General features: G+C 41.0%; 1 protein-coding gene across 1 annotated transcript in view; it reads right to left on the reverse strand.

Moving 5' to 3' along the window:
• Window positions 1-17,342, reverse strand: part of ACADSB (acyl-CoA dehydrogenase short/branched chain) — a 29,774-nt gene that overhangs the window by 11,395 nt on the left and 1,037 nt on the right. The window contains exons 2-7 of the mRNA XM_075935313.1: window positions 11,708-11,867; window positions 9,503-9,603; window positions 8,794-9,000; window positions 7,223-7,393; window positions 3,091-3,216; window positions 2,581-2,673 (exon numbers count right to left, since the gene is read on the reverse strand). Coding sequence (XP_075791428.1) covers window positions 2,581-2,673; window positions 3,091-3,216; window positions 7,223-7,393; window positions 8,794-9,000; window positions 9,503-9,603; window positions 11,708-11,867 — 858 coding nt within the window. The remainder of the gene's footprint in view (window positions 1-2,580; window positions 2,674-3,090; window positions 3,217-7,222; window positions 7,394-8,793; window positions 9,001-9,502; window positions 9,604-11,707; window positions 11,868-17,342) is intronic.

Raw genomic sequence — 17,342 nt, forward strand, 5'->3', positions numbered from 1 at the left:
CCAGAGTCCAGCTGCTGCCACAGAGACTCAACCTTTGCCCAGCGGCTGCACTTAATGCAGCTGCCAGAGCATCCCAGAGCCACCTGTGGGAGCTGCCACATTGACCTGTCTGCTCCTTCCCTTCTACTCCCAGCAGGTGGCCCTGGGCTCTGTGGGCAGGACTGGGGCAGTGAGCAGTGCAGGTGGGACCACATGGGGAGAGTTTGGGACAGCGTCCCACACACTGCTGCTTCCCCTACCTCAGGAGGCTGCAGTGCTCTGGAGAGAAGCGTGCACACGGTACTACCTGTGCCTCACTGCATCCCAGGCAGGATGGGCAGGCACCCTTGCTCCTCTCTGGCCACTGGGATCACAGCTGGGCCTGGCTTTCACTGTGACCAGGACAGGGAAAGGGTTAGGGTTGGGAGGATGGGGAAGAGAAAGGGCCCAGGCTGCGAGGGGGAGGGGAGAGGGAGAGGAGAGGCAGAAAGAATCCTGGCTCGTAGGGGGCTGGGGAGAGATTGGAGGGAGAAGAGCCCTAGGCTGGTGTGGTGGGGGGAGGAGGGAGAATGGTGGCCTAGGCTGGCATGGTGCGGGAGGGAGAAGGGACTCAGGTTGGCAGGAAGGAAGGGAGCTGAGCTGATGGGGCCGAGGGGTGGGAGAAGGGAGAAATGATCAGGGCTGGTGCAGCTGCAGCCCAGCCCTCCCCAGTGACTGTGGGGAGAGAGAAGCCGGGGTTGCCTACCTCCCGCGAGAAGGGAATTGGCAAGCACAGTGAGCAGGGGGCACAGCCCTCTAGCATGTTAATAAAAGCTATTAACAGGATGGTGATTGTTCTCCATGTCCACTGAAGGCGGAACAAGTAGTCATCTTAATCTTCAGCAACTCAATTATTATCAAATTATTTTTCTGTTATGAAGGTGCCAGATTGACAGAATTAGAGTAATTTAGCTATAGAACTGGTACAGTGGTGGTGTCTGATTTGTTAGACATATAGGGCTCGTCTACATTGGCCCCTTTTCCGGAAGGGGCATGGTAATTTTTGAAATCGCAATAGGGAAATGCGCGGGGGATTTAAATATCCCCGGCGGCATTTAAATAAAAATGTCCGCCGCTTTTTTCCGGCTTTTAGAAGTACTTTGAAGTAGGAATAAGATCCTCCGGAAAAGGGCGCTTTTTCCGGAGGATCGGGGCCAGTGTAGACGCTCTTTTCCGGCTTTTCTAAAAGCCGGAAAAAAGCGGCGGACATTTTTATTTAAATGCCGCCGGGGATATTTAAATCCCCCGCGCATTTCCCTATTGCGATTTCAAAAATTACCATGCCCCTTCCGGAAAAGGGGCCAATGTAGACGTAGCCTAGGGGGAAAAGGTAGCTAAGTATGAGACTAGATTATCAAGAGTTTGTGGAATTAGTCACTTAGGTTTTTAAGAACTGTTTATGCAAACACCTGTTGTGTATGACATAGGTATACCTTTGTTATGCCTCAGTATGGAGAGAATAAGACCTCTTGAGATCTCTTCCAGCACTGTATTTCTAGAACTACACAGCCTTCTGGTAATGCTAATGGTAATTACACAAGCATCAAAAACAGAATATACTTGTACTTGGTGAAAGTGACATATTGAACTCTAGGGCCAGTTGTGTCTGAGCCTGACACACATCATGACCCCATTTACCAATTTTTGGGAAAAATTAAAATGTATTAAAAACACACTTTTAAAAACTGAGTCTGGCAAACTGGTCTGAACAAGGATTTTTAGATCTGGATAGAAGATTAATACTCATGAAAAATATTTTACTGCAAAGAACTTTCCCCCTCTCCCTGTGGACTATCCAGACCCTGATTAACCAATTAAATGATTAAAATTATATTGTTTAACCGATTAACATTGTAAAGGGATACATACATCCCTAGCCACATCTATTTTTCAACATATAAAAGCCTGGGCCAGCATTAAAGAGTAGCCAGAGGCAGTATCATGAAATTAAGTTGCTCAAACTTCTGCCCTGAGTAATAGGGGTTAGGGCCCTAGGCTACAGTACAGTATGGTGGGGCTCTGGCTTTCTGTCCGGGGCGCTAGCAAGTCTAATGCGCTAGCAAGCCATGCTTGGTGGATCTCTAAAACCTGCCCAGGGCCCCCCACTGCTTTAGAATATGTGCTAACTACTTTTGCTAAACTATGTTTGATCTTGTATTTAGTTGTGACGCAGAGAATCTTTCCCAGACCTGAAGAAGAGTTCTGTGCAGCTCGAAAGATTGCTTCTCTCAACAACAGAAGCTGGCCTACAAAAGATATTATCTCCTCATTGTCTCTCAAATGATGATGACATTTTAGATATTTGAAAATTAATTAAGTAATCATTAGAAATTAACTGCTGTTTGATCTCAAAATATACTACTACAATGGAACCAGAATTCTGCATTATTAAAAGCATTCCTATGTACAATAATCAGTATAATATAGGGTCCTCTACCAAACATTATTTTATCTTACATAAAGGCAGAGTGACATCTAGTGGCAACACAGATGCTTTTCATTTAATTTCCCCAAATTCAAACTACAGAATTATTGCATTAAATATTAAACAATGATACCCACCTGTGCAGCAATACCTATTCTGCCTACATTTAGCAGTTCAATTGCATACTTATAGCCTTGCCCAAGCTGTCCCAGGATGTTGGTCTCAGGAACCTGAAGAATAAAACCACTCAATTATTCCTTTTCTGTTCTATAACTGCTAGTACTGCACACAGTTGAATCAGTATATATGTTTTATTTAACATGCCTCATAATTGAATGAAGCAATGTAAAATGGGCACCTAATTCCCATAATACTTTTGCAGAACGCTCCCCAGCACACAGAATGACAGAGAAAATTATTCAGAAATGGACCATTAATGAAAATTTCACGTGAGGTGCTACATGAATAATCCAAGTCCCTTAAATCCTGATTAGCAAAATGCTGGGCAGCCATACCTGCCCCCTCCAAATTCAGTGTTTGAAAATCAAGGTGTTACCAAGTCTTCTTTCCTAATCCTGTATCATACTCAAGATGTATGCAGGTTACACTTAACAACATTACTAAATTTCTATGAAAATTTAAAGTACCTTAACATTTTCAAATATTACTGGACATGTAGAAGATGCTCTGATTCCCAGTTTATCTTCCTTTTTCCCTACATGTAGGCCCTCTGTGTCACGATCTACTATGAAGCATGTAATTCCCTTGTAACCCTAAGCAATAAATAAAAAACAAAAAACTGGCTTTTGTGATAAACCCAAATGGGCATTGAATATTTGATTTCTATATTGCAATATAAACACGTTAAATACTATATTAATATATAAAATGTGGAACCATCATCTGTTTTATTTTCCCCAGCTATATCTTTTGTAATTACAATAATTTAGCAAAGGCCAAGTCATTCATTTCTGTGGATAAAGTAACATAGAAAAAGAGCATTTTTAGAAGCGTCTGAGTGACTGTCTTGGCCATAACATCCACATGGTGAGGAATGAGAGCCTCAAAAGAGGGGGAAGGGATAGAGTCTGTAATACCTATATAGAATGTAAAGCAATTGGAAATTCTGACCCAATCCTGCAGTCCTTGTGCAACTCAAGTTCCTCTTCAGTACTCTTTTGAGCTCACTTTACCCTTGACAGTAAATCCTGTTTTTGTGCTGCGCTCCCACTGGCTTTCCTACTAAAACTGCCCACTTCTGCTCTGTAAAGTGTAAGAGTTAGCATTGCTCTCTGAAGCATCGCACCATCTTCTGCATGGAAAGCTGTGGCCTTTGCCAGGAAACCATGCTTCCAGAGTGGTTGTTTCCTGCATTTCACCCCTTTTCTAGCAATCACAAGCCAATTTCAGCAGAGTCCCATACACCTGATTCTTTGAATTTCCATTGATATCAGAGGGGAACAGGGAATTTAACACCTTTATAAGCCTTAATAGCATGGCATTCATGTGGCGAGGCTGCAGGCAACTATTATGTGTATGAAAGATGGGGATGTACTTCACACATACACAATGGGAAGCGACTGTCTAGAAGGAGTATGGCAGAAAGTGATTGAGGGGTTATAGTGGACCACAAGCTGTGTATGAGTCAGCAGTGTGATGCTGTTGCAAAAAAAGCAAATGTGATTCTGGGATGCATTAACAGGTGTGTTGTGAGCAAGACACGAGAAGTCATTTTTCCGCTCTACTCTGCGCTAGTTAGGCCTCAGTTGGAGTATTGTGTCCGTTCTGGGCACCGCATTTCAAGAAGGATGTGGAAAAATTGGAGAAGGTCCAGAGAAGAGCAACAAGAATGATTAAAGGTCTAGAGAACATGAGCTATGAAGGAAGGCTGAAAGAATTGGGTTTGTTTAGTTTAGAAAAGAGAAGATTGAGGGGGGACATGATAGAAGTTTTCAGGAATCTAAAAGGGTGTTATAAGGAGGAGGGAGAAAACTTGTTCACCTTGGCCTCTGAGGATAGAACAAGAAGCAGTGGGCTTAAACTGCAGCAAGGGAGGTTTAGGTTGGGCATTAGGAAAAAGTTCCTAACTGTCAGGGTAGTCAAACACTGGAATAAATTGCCCAGGGAGGTTGTGGAATCTCCATCTGTGGAGATATTTAAGAGTAGGTTAGATAAATGTCTATCAGGGATGGTCTAGACAGTATTTGCTCCTGCCAAAGAGGGCAGGGGACTGTACTCGATGACCTCTCGAGGTCCCTTCCAGTCCTAGTATTCTATGATTCTACGTATATGGTATTAGGAAATGTTTTCTTGCCCATTTCCACATATAATTTTTTCCTTCATGCTATAAAATAGAGTCTTACTCCTGGGGGAAATTTGTGCCATTGTGTACATGCAGAATTCATACCATGCACAGAATTTTTTTTCTGGGCAGAAAATACATTCTGCTCAAGAACTGTTGAAGTCCCTCCTTTCGCCTACCAGAGGCCAATGTGTAGCCAGAACATAAAGTGGTGACTGACTGGCAATAGCAACCTGCTGCATACATCAGCATCCTGCCTGAAGAGCCAGGTTTGGAGACAAAGGATCTGAGTGGGGGACAAGGGCTGCTGGGGGGGAGGGGTCATGAATTGGGATTCAGAAGGACAGAGCAGGCCAGGGATTCAGGAGCTAGTGGAGTGACAGCATTAAACTGAATGGGAAGGGTTGCAGGGCCACCTGAGAATGGGGGCAAACGTGCCTGACTAAATTGGAGAGACTGGGGTCACTAAGGGCATGTCTAACACGGGAGAGTAATTTTCAAATAAGTCCTCTTATTTCAAAATAACAAGGTGAGCGTCCACACTACTAAACCTGCTACTTTGAAACAATGGACTTGTTATTTTGAAATATTAACTCCTGCTTGTGAAGAGAAATAAACTTATTTCGAAATAACTTGGTAGTGCAGACATAGCCTTAGGGTCTGCATGGGGAAGCTCCCCGACTTCCTAGCCTACCCCAAAAAATCTATTCCATACTTCTCCCATTCATATCCAACAACCCTCCACAATCACTCCCAGGCTCCTTCCCTCTCCCTCAGTTTCTCCATTAACATTGACTCCCCCCAAGCATTTGCACTGCTTCTGAGGGATGCAGAAAATACATTTCTTATTGCAATTGAAATAAATTACTCAAAGTTCTGTATAAATTTGCCTAATAAGGAATCTAGTAAAAGAAAGTTTAGGTTTTTACTTTGTGTTATCACAGACATTGCTGACAGATATTTTGAAATAAAGTACCAAAATAATTGAAACTGATGAGATTATACTGTGTTATTTTGACATCAAAAATATGCAGAATTTTAAAATATCGTGTAGATTTTTTTGCACACTTCCCCTAGGACTAACTACAGAGGAGAATCTAGTTTAATATTAACATGAATTTTAAGTTAATAAGTAACCATGTTCTTCAAATTTTGTATTCAGAATAAAGTTTTGATAGTGTGCAGTAGGTAAGGTCTGAGGCAATATATATGGACTTCATGATCAACCTTAATTATGAAATTGCCTAATTTTTGGCTACTTCACTTTGCAACCTCAATATTTTAACATAGTTTCTGGCTGCAATATTTATAAGCTTTGTATAAAGTACAAGCTACGTGATATTTCAGTGTATAATCCTATACCCGTCTGCTCTCATATAGCACATATGTAATTCCAATTTACATAAATGGCAGCAGCACACAATGGCAGGAAGATGAACAGATTCCATATTTAGCTGAAATTATATTTAGTGTTCACACAAGACTTAACTTATTCATCAACTTGAACTTCACTTTATAGTTTGAAATTGTCTGTTTGTTGACATAGAAATACATTGTTTCCTTGAATTAAGAACCTTCTTCTAAATGTCAGTGTTCAATGTAGAAAGTTAAAAATGTCCATATTATTAGCTATGCTGAACTTCTTAATTTATCTACCTATTTATGAATGAAGACATTTAGGAAACAAAGACAGACAGACAGTCCTGGACTGGAAATTGCATGATTTTCAACTAAAAAGTCAGCTCTTCATAGATGGAATTTAAAAACTCTTTTGATCAGTTGAAATGTCAACTTAAGTAATAATGTATTATAAGTATCTTCAAATTAGGCTTTTTTTTAATGGGACACTGCAAAATAAATAATCTAATAATCAAGCAAAATACTTTTTCTAATAATTAATTTTGCAGCTGCTCAGTTTTCACCAGTACATCATTTTTAGTTAATCAGTGGAAATATTTTTACATTTTAAACTATGCTGTTCAGGATTTTTTTTGGCTCTACTGTTCTTATACCTAACCTGATAAATGAAAAAAACAAACACAAACGTCATACTTCTTTTTTAATGTCCTTTGTCACATGGGCATGGTTTAATACTGTACTAACTTTTCCTTTCCATGCATGTAGGCCTAGTTCTATTTCACTTTTAATTGCAGTATCCTGCCTATAACATACCATTAAATGATTAGATTACAGAAGTGCCATCAAGATCCAGAATACGTATTCTTTGATGACAAAGGATATGCTAATATTTGTTAGGTCACTAATTTGGAAAATTATTGTTTTTATATGCACAGGGATGTGAAGAAATGTATTAAAATACTCACCAGGTTCTTAATTTTTACCATATAGATCATTCAGGGATAATATTATTAATTTTAAAAAATCCATTTTTAGTGGGAGCAAGATGCCAAAAACATACACATTACATTAGCATGATATTATCAATAGCTCCAGGAAACTCTCCCATAGCAACTTACCAAAGAAGGATTTACATTTGCCATCACAAAAAACACTCCTGCCAGTTCTGCAAAGCTTATCCACATCTTTGAGCCATTGATAATGTAGTAGTCTCCTTTCTTATCAGCACGAGTCTTCAAAGAAAATGCATCACTGCCAGATCCAGCCTCTGAAAGGCAGAAACTGCCTATCTATCAATTGAAGAGCAAACTACATTACAGATTTTATTTAAAATATGTGCACTGCATACAACATTAATATAAAACTTTAAAGGAAAATAAATATAAAGTTATTAAATACTTCAACCATTCTTAAACTACATATCCTGGGTAGTATCAGTTAGGTTTATAAACATGAAGACAGGGCTGTTTAGAGGTTAGAGTGAGAAAGAACCAAGTTATGGCTGCTTTCCCAAACTTACTCACAATGTAACCACTCTGTTTCAGTTAGCCAACCAGTACTATGGACCTAATATCCTTCCTTCCTATCAAAAAGTTTTGTGAGGATTAATATGGATATAGTACTGATTCTTAGATAAAAGTCTCTATGGAATAAAAGTAATTACAGTAATTAATTAGCTATCAGCGAAGGATTTCCAAGGGTGTCTGTTAGAAGTTATTTTTGTGACAATAAAACGGCTTAAAGATCTTAATCCTCCTTAACAAAAAAGTAAAAAAAAACAACTTGTTATGGGTACAGATACTTGTTATGGGTATCTGTCAAGCTGACCTTGATGTGTTGCCCCAACTCAATGTTACATGAGCTGTATTCAGATTTAATTTTGCTACTCCTGAGTTGCAGCAACAGCATGGGTTATGCACCACAACTCACTTCATTGTCAGAGACACTCATCTGCGTTCCTACAGTTCTACAGCACTGCAGTATTACTTCCTGCATATTACAGTGTAATACTAAATGATTACATGGATACATATCCCTAAAGGCCCCTGTTTTTAAGTTTTTCTCCATAGCAAGTCAGTATTTCTATCCCATTCGACTTAGGAGACCTATTTAAAAAAGTATATTTAGGAGTATTAATGAAGATTCCATATAAAAAATTTTTTCCTCTGCTGATGCTAACATACATAATAATCATTCTTAGTTCCCTGCCAATATACAAGTGACAAACACGGTCTCTTTTCTTAAAATCTTGTTAATTGTTAAGTTCACAACAAGAAACAGTACACATTTCTGCAAGACAGATAGGCAGGCTAATGAAGATAGAGAAAAGCTCCTGGAAAAGTTTGGTGCAGGAGAAACAACTGAACATGCAAGTCTCTACTGTTTACATGTATGTAACTCCTATTCAAGTCCATGGGAGTTGTGTGCAAAAGATCTGCAGAATCAGCCTCAAATTACTGAACAATGTGCTTTTCATTTTTCTCCTTCACCTGTCCCCCTTCTCCAGATGAAGTGGACATATCTGTGTCACTCCATGTACACAGATTTCAGTTCTCAAATAGCATTCCAATGTTGTCATATGAAAATATTGCTTCAGAATGTCATGTATCATTTCATTCCCTAATACACAGTAACATTATGAAATCATATAAAATGTTATTTAATTTAGTAAAGAACATATTTAACTCACCAAATCTTTAGTTAGTCTGGGCAAATAAGTTCTCTTTTGTTCTTCTGTTCCATATGTAGTAAACATTTTATTAGTTATTGTGTTCTGGAGTTCACACAGAAGAGCTACAGCTGGGTCAACCTTGGCCAATTCCTCTACCACCACTATGACAGAAAAAACTGAAGATCCAGTTCCTCCATACTCTGGTCCAAGCTCAATACCCATGAGCTAAAATAGAGAGAATGTATATACTGTACAACCATTGTGGGGAGATTATCACAGACAGTAACTTAGGCTGACAAGATTTTCAAATATTTTCACTACTGGAAAAATTATGTACAGGTAGTAAGCAATTCAAATACTTTTGTTCAAGTCAGAGAATATAAAATTTCTTCAGATCCCTTTGTTATACCTAAAATAATTTAGCTGGGTGATATTTGCTGCATAGGGGTCAAGACAGTGGTATTCATACAAAAAACAAAAGAGAGCTATAAACACATATGTGATTTATCATCATGACGACTCTGGTTTTGTTTGTCAGAATTATAATTTCAGAATTAAATGCAACATTGAAACTTTTCTAACTGTAATTTCCTACTAAACAGTAATTTAGGATTGAAAAAAGGCTAACGTCCATTCAAACTACTTAATCTAAAACAAAAGAAGTTGCACAACTGGCCATAACATTTCATAATGTAACTCTTGAATTAAAATAATAAAGTATGCAGACCCCTTGTTCAAATAGTCCTTGCTGTACAGATTCATCCATTTTTGCATTTGCATCCATTGTTTTTACCAAAGGTGCAATCCGTTCTTGAGCAAATTTTTTCACTATAATGAAGAAAAAGAATAGACATAAGTATTCTAGCCAATTATTTAACTAATATCTGAGCCAGCGATTTAGTTTTTTTTAGCAAGGTGTATATATCATTCAGTGCAGGGAGATCCCACAGATATGCAATACCCTACTCCAATAGCATCCAGAAAGGAAGATTAAGTGCTCCAGAGAGGAATATTGGTGTTTTGGATGTGTAGTTAATTCCCAGCAAGAGGTTTAAAAGATCCAAGTCCCGGAGCTGATGTAACTGGGAACTACCTATTTCAGATCAGACGCTTTTTAAATTTCTAAGAAACATGAGAGCACTTTGCTGACTAGAAGAAAGATCAGAAACTCACTGAGATATAAGAGCTCTCCCTCTGAGTTTGTTTGGTATTTATATTAGTTTTTTAAAAAGAGTTTACAGACTTAAAAATGCTCTCAGTGAATGTGGCTAGATACCTTGCTGGCATGTATCATTCTGATTTAACAAGATGCCTGTAAATGATGAATTGGAAAAAGATTTCTTTTGCTTAATCTAGTTCTTGTATTTACTTATCTGTTCAAGCTGTGGCCCAGTTACAACTACTGGCTGAACCTCTCTAATCTGGAACTCTCTGGTCTTGCATTATCAGAGACCCCTACGTGTGCTTCGGAGTAGAAGCACTCACAAGAGAAAAAAAGCACCACAGGACCACAGATGTTACCAGACCAAAGAGCCAGGCCGGCAGCTAGGAGTGGAGCCCCAGGGCTGGGGACTGGTGGCTGGGTTTAGACCTCCGTTGCAGGAGCCAGGACCAGGCATCTGGGGGATGGCATCTGCATGCCGAGGGCCCAGCAGCTGATAGCAGAGGTGCCAGTATTGATGTCCCTAAGTCCAGCAGGCTCCCTGATTCAGGACCAGACAGGTCCCAAGCGAGGTCCAACCTGTACTTTGAGCCAATTCCTAGAGAATAGATATCCATACCACAACTTGGGTGAGGCTTTTGCTCTGCCCTCAAACCCCTACCAACTACTGCTCTCACTTCTGTCCCCCTTTTAAAACAAACCCCAATGACTCCTTAGTGATCTCTGAACTGTTCTGTATGCTCTGCCAAGTCCTCAAACTGTGGGGCAACTGCTTAGCCCTGTCACTGCATAGGAAGGAGTGCTGTCAAGGGAGAATCAAGTTGTTCTGGACACGCAGAGAGATGGGGGATGAGAACATCATGGACAGTTAACGAACAAATAAGCCTCCAGGGCTTCCTGTGGAAAAAAAATATTTACCAAGGAGCCAGTGGAGAGAGAAAAGTACACTTTGGAAAAAGAGGGCAGTGAGAAATTATTTTAGAAACCTCCCAAAAACAAACAATCCCCCAAACCTCACTGCCCAAAAACTTAAAGCAAAGTTAAGTTGGCCCAAAGATGCCTCATGACCTTCCAGGACACTGAGTTCACTATATTCAATCTTCTGAAAATGGTGAAATACAGAGTCAAGGTAAAAATAATTCCTAAAATGTAACTTTAACTCCGCTTTCTGAATGTGATGCCCCAAAACACTAACACCACACATAACAGGTATCTTGTCCCATGATAATAATAAACAAGCCATGAAATCTGAGAATGAATTTAGTGACTCAGACTCTGATAGGATCCAAATTGTCAAATATGAAGAGTATCACCTTTCCTTACAATACTACATTCAAAAGCAAGGTCAGGTGTTAAAGCCTAAAACCAACATTATTTACAGAGTGAAAAATACCTTGGTCCACTCTATATTGATTTTTACTCCTGCACTGTGCCCAGTACACTCTTTAGAACTCTGCCCTTAGAGAGGCCCAACTACAACTAAGTAGATGTGATTTCCAGCATGGGTAGATAGACTCACAGTAGCTTTGTTAGAACTAGCAGGCTAAAAATAGTAGAGCAGATATTGCAGCAAAGACCAGGCTAGTCACCTGAGTCACTTCTGACCTAAACAGAATTTGAAATCAAGTTTTCACATAAACTTTAATAAACACACTGGTCTCAAAATGTAGCTATGAATAAAAAGCAATATTTTACAAATATTTAATGCTGAACTTTTTGTGACATCTAGTAATAGACTACTCAATTTTAAGAACTTGAATGGCAAGTTACCCATTTCTTTCATCATCATCTCTTCTTCTGAAAGCATGTCAAGTGGAGCACACACTACTCTCTCATTGGCTAAGTTTGCCATAGCTTCTGATTTGGATGATTTAAAAACAGCAGGAGGAGCCTTCCAAGAAGCCAAGTATGCTGGCGTGTTTCTTTTTAGCTGTTGACAAATAATAAAGTTATAAAAATAAATTTTGATATACAAAAATAAATGCTCAAGTATTTATAAACAAGAATACAGATTTTTCACACTTTTTATTTTCTATTCAATAACTGAAAGGAAATACAATTATATATAATGTATTATTTTCAACTTTATTAATTTCAAGTTTTTTAGCACTGGGAGCAAAGGAGCTCAATCAATTCAATTTCCTTTCAACCTGTGTCTATCAATCCTACAAACTACTTTCTTCCCGTCAGTTTTTTACCCATTGGTAAGTATGAGATTGTTATTTTGGTAAAGATAAAAAATATTGTTTGTAAAATATGAATAGCTTTGAGAATTGCATCAATCAGCTAGAATCTGTTGTTAGTATTGCTAATATTAGAAGCCTGCTAGAATGTTCACATTAATAGCTGAACATTTTAAAAGATTTGTCTCCATTCAACCCATAACTATATTAAATACTAAAAAGTTTTCTTATAATAATAGTCTTAATTATTATTCTGAGTGTCTTTTTGCCTTGAGACCAATCAACTAAGAATGCTGGCAACTACATGGACAGCTGTACAAATGCTCTTTATTAAAGCTTGAATGTATTATGATTTTTATTTTTGTTCTCAAGTGTTCTGCAATCCCAGTGTCCACATAATTTGACTACAATGTGTATTAGATTATTAAACATGTGGCTAAAATAATTTCAGAAGTTATGGCATAGCTATGTTATCATAGAGGAACTTGTCAAAATAAACAGTAACTTAACATGTTATAAATTTAAGAATGAGCAAATACACCAGAAAAGATGCAATGATATTAAAACATGTTTCAATTAACAAGTTTAAATTCCAGAGTTGGTATAATGAAAATTATAAGCAACAGACTGCCAGTTGGCAAAAAGCCTTAATCAGCTGTTTATTTTTAAATGTCAAAAAGTGATACAGCAAAGAGCTGAAATTAGAAAATTCACAATAAAGACCAGGAGTGGGCAATAATTTTAACAGAGGGGACCTTTCATGAATTTTGGTACATGGTCATGAGCCAGCTCCATCCCCTCCTTCTCCCAGAAGAGGTGGAGCCTGGGGCATACGGGGCAGAGCTGGGGACTAGTCTCCCCCCAGAGTTGTCAAGGATCAGAGGCTTTGAAGTACAAACAAAGCAAAGGGCTCGCAGCTCCCAGCCACACCACTACTGCGTTGCCTAACAAGCTGCCTAGAGGTTGCTGTGGCTACGCAACCTGGAGACCTTTAAATATCCACAGCAACTCTGGGCGCCTGCGAGGCAATGTGGTAGCAGCAGAGCCAGGAGCTGTGAGCCCTTTTAATTGCTGCTATTTAAAGGGTGTGCAGATCCTGGCCCCACTGCTACCACATTGGCTGGTGGCCACTTGGGGTTGCTGTGGCTATTTAAAGGTCTTGCAGCTCCAGCTCTTGCCAGGGTAGTGCCACAACCAGGAACCAGGACCATTTAAATAGTGTTCTGCAGCCTTAGCAACCATCTGGGGGGAGCTGGCACCACCCCCAGAAAGGGGCTACTGCTGGAGCAGCCTCTGCCTGCAGCCACTGTGGACTACGGCTTCTTCACAGCAGCCTCCTTTTGCTCCCTCCCCCTCGAGCTGCTGCCTCTGACACCGGTCTTGCTTCCCCCCCCGCCTCTCTCCTGGCTGCCTCAGTTACTCGACTATTTGCTTACATTTCTAGTTTGTGGAATGCACGGTGGTAAAATTTGACATTAACAGACAGGAAAATGTTAACATGTAGCTGAAGCAAAGAATGGGCTGTGCATACAGCCTATATCATGGTTATGAGATAGTTTGCAGGTTCAGATTTACAATATGGTAGTGGAAGGACTGTTTTCCATATTTTAAAAGTGCGCATAAGATATATTATTTTGACAGCACTGTAAATGGATTCAAATAAATTGCTGATGAGTAAGTAGAGGATGGGTGATAATTTCAACATATATTAGTTAAGGTTATTTAGAGAACTAATAATTCTCTAGCATTCAAATTGTTTAAAAAAGTAGCTGCAACAGTTTTCTTTCGGACAACAGATTTCAGCTTCAAATTTTGATGGAGTTATTAAAATCTCAAGAATCATATAACACTAGAACTGGAAGAGACCTCGAGAGGTCATTGAGACCAGTCCCCTGCCCTTACAGCAGGACCCAGTACCATCTAGACTATCCCTGACAGACATCTATCTAACTTGCTCTTAAATATCTCTAGAGATGGAGATTCCACAACCTCCCTAGGCAATTTATTTCAGTGTATAACCACCCTGACAGTTAGGAAGCTTTTCCTAATGTCCAGTCTAAACCTCGCTTGCTACAGTTTAAGCCCATTGCTTCTTGTCCTATCCTCAGAGGCCAAGGAGAATGTTGGAGGATGCCCATAGCATATAAATATTTCTTCACTTATCAACATTCTTATAGAAAACTAGATTAATGACAGCATACTACATTTATTCCAGCCTCACTTTAGTAGCAGAATTGAAAGTTAAACTCTTTAACCATTAATGAAACTGTAGCTATTAAATACACATGAAATAATGAAGACAAAACAAAAAAAGTTAAATCTTCAAAGTATTTGTTCAAAATAGAGAAACTTAAATCTACCCAATCAGCATATATCAGAAACGTCCACTAATTTTATTTTAGAACACTAGCTAGAGAAGGCGCAGACAGCAGAAGGTTGGAAAGAGTGGGTGACAAGCTAAGAAAATGATCTTTGCAATAACATTGTGAACAGATATGAGCAGGGCAAAACTGCAATTGTCACAGTCAGTGCGATTACTGAAGTAAAGAGGATAATAGTTTAAATTAGGACTGTCAAGCAATTAAAAGGCAGAGGGAGAGCCCAGAGCTGTGTGTGTGTAGAAAAGTGAGAAGCCTGGTGTATGGCTCAGCTGGGCTGCGGAGAGCAGGGAGGGGGCCAGGAGCCAGTGAGTGGCTCAGCTTTCTGGGGGAGGAAGGAGCCACATGCATAACTAAGCTGGGCTGCCCAGGAGAGCTAAGAAGCCTGGTGGGGCAGCAGGGCAGGTGGTGGGGCTGGAAGCAGGAGGGCCCAAAATGACCTCCCCATGTCTGGCAAAATCCCTCTGAGATTCAGTCAGGTCCTGGGGGTGCCAGATCAGGGAGGTCCAACCAGTATAATATGAATTACACGGCAAAATATGGGTAAAACAGAGCCAGAGATATACAATTCTCCCCAATGCAGTGCAGTCACAATTTAATTAACACGCTTTTTTTAATGAGCATCATCAGCATGGAACCATGTCCTCTGGAATGGTCTCCAAAATACGAAGGGGCATACAAATGTTTAGCATATCTGGCATGTAAATACTTCGTAATGCCGGTTCTAACTTTGCTACAAAAGTCTCATGTGAATGCCTGTCCTCACTTTCTGGTGATACTGTAAATAAGGAGCAGGCAGCATTATCTCTTGTAAATGTAAACTAATTTTTTTGTAGTGAGTGGCTGAATATGAAGTATGCTGAATGGACTTTTAGGCTCTAAAGCAGTGCTGGGCAACCTACAGCCTGTCAGGATTCTATGTGTGGTCTGAGAGACATTTTGTTGACCACTGTAGTTGACCATTGTAGTTTTTTTTCCTACCAGTATTACTAAAGTGGCACATATGTAAGGCAAGGGCACGTGAAGTGAGATGCATGGAAACTGGACACAACACTGACTGTGAGAGCCATGCATTCCCTCTGCAAAGTACTACTATTCAACTGGCATACTCTACAAATTCTAGGTATACAAGCACAGTCAGCAAAACTACAGGCAGTCCCCGGGTTATGTACAAGATAGGGACTATAGGTTTGTTCTTAAGTTGAATTTGTATGTAAGTCGGAACTGGCTCCAGATTCAGCTGCTGCCACTGAAACTGACCAGGGACTGACTACAGGAAGCCAGAGGCAGAGTTGCTCTGCCCCCAGCTTCCTGGAATCAGCCTGATCAGTTTCAACAGCTGCTGAATCTGGAGCCTGGGACAGAACAGCTGGGGCACTGCCCGGTAGGTTCCCACAGGACCAACCTGGCAGCACCCCAGCTGCTCTACCCGAGGCATCCCGCAACAAAAGCGTGGTCTGCTGGGGGGCGTGCACTAGCTGCGCCCCCTCCCCCCCAGCAGACCAGGGACCCCCGAAAAAAGCCGCCGCCTGGGCGGCTTTGCTCCCGGGCAAACGAGCAAAGCGGCTTTGCTCCTGTCCCCCTGGTCTGCTGGGGGGGGTCCAGCGGTGGGGGTCCCGCTGCCTGGGCGGCTTTGCTCCCGGGCAAACGAGCAAAGCGGCTTTGCTCCTGTCCCCCTGGTCTGCTGGGGGGGTCCAGCGGTGGGGGTCCCGCTGCCTGGGCGGCTTTGCTCGGGTGTGTCTGGTCTGCTGGGGGGGTCCAGCGGCTTTGCTGGACCCCCCCAGCAGACCAGGGGGACAGGAGCAAAGCCGCCCAGGTGGCGGGGGTCCCGCTGCCTGGGCGGCTTTGCTCGGGTGTGTCTGGTCTGCTGGGGGGGTCCAGCGGCTTTGCTGGACCCCCCCAGCAGACCAGGGGAACAGGAGCAAAGCCGCCCAGGCGGTGGGGGTCCCGCTGCCTGGGCGGCTTTGCTCCCGGGCAAACGAGCAAAGCCGCCCAGGCGGCAGCTTTGCTCGGGTGTCCCTGGTCTGCTGGGGGGGTCCAGCGGCCTTGCTGGACCCCCCCCAGCAGACCAGGGAGACCGGGAGGACACAGGTGGCGACCCGCTGCCCGTGAGCTCCGGGGCGAGAAAAGCCCCGTTCGTAAGTGCGGATCCAACATAAGTCGGATCTGCGTAAGTCGGGGTCTGCCTGTACCCCATCCTGCGAGACCACCTTGGTTACGACTATCTTGTGGCCCACTGACACGAAGGAGGTCCACTCATACGGCCCACTCACTAACTTAGGTTGTCCTTCACTGCTTTAAAGTTTTAAATTGTTTTGAGTGCAGTTATGGAACAAAACAACTTTACATTTGTAAATTGCACTTTCACCATAAAGAGACTGCATGACAATACTTGTACCAGATGAATTGAAAAATATTTCTTTAATCATTTTTACAGTCAAACATTTGTAATAAAAAATATAAAGCGAGCAGCATACACTTTGTATCCTGTGTAACTAAAATCAATATATTTTAAAATGTAGAAAAACATCCAAAATATTTAATACATTTCAATTAGTAGTCTATTGTTTAACTGTGTGATTAAATCGCAATAAGTTTTTTGAATTGTGAGAATTAGCTACAATTAATCAACAACCCTACTTTAAATAAGAGTTTTAGTTCTGTGGAGATGTAGCAAAAGACAAATTATAGTGATGTTATACTGAATGAATCAGCAGGATTTAGATGCAGCTTGGAGACCTACAGGGGTCTGAGTGGAAGATACCTGGTTTAACAAGTTCACACAACAATAGGTGCTCCCAAAGTTTTTTCCCCTCAAAATAGGGTATTTTTGAATTTTTAATC

This window comes from Pelodiscus sinensis, chromosome 8 (assembly GCF_049634645.1).
Source record: "Pelodiscus sinensis isolate JC-2024 chromosome 8, ASM4963464v1, whole genome shotgun sequence".
Taxonomy (NCBI): Eukaryota; Metazoa; Chordata; order Testudines; family Trionychidae; genus Pelodiscus; species Pelodiscus sinensis.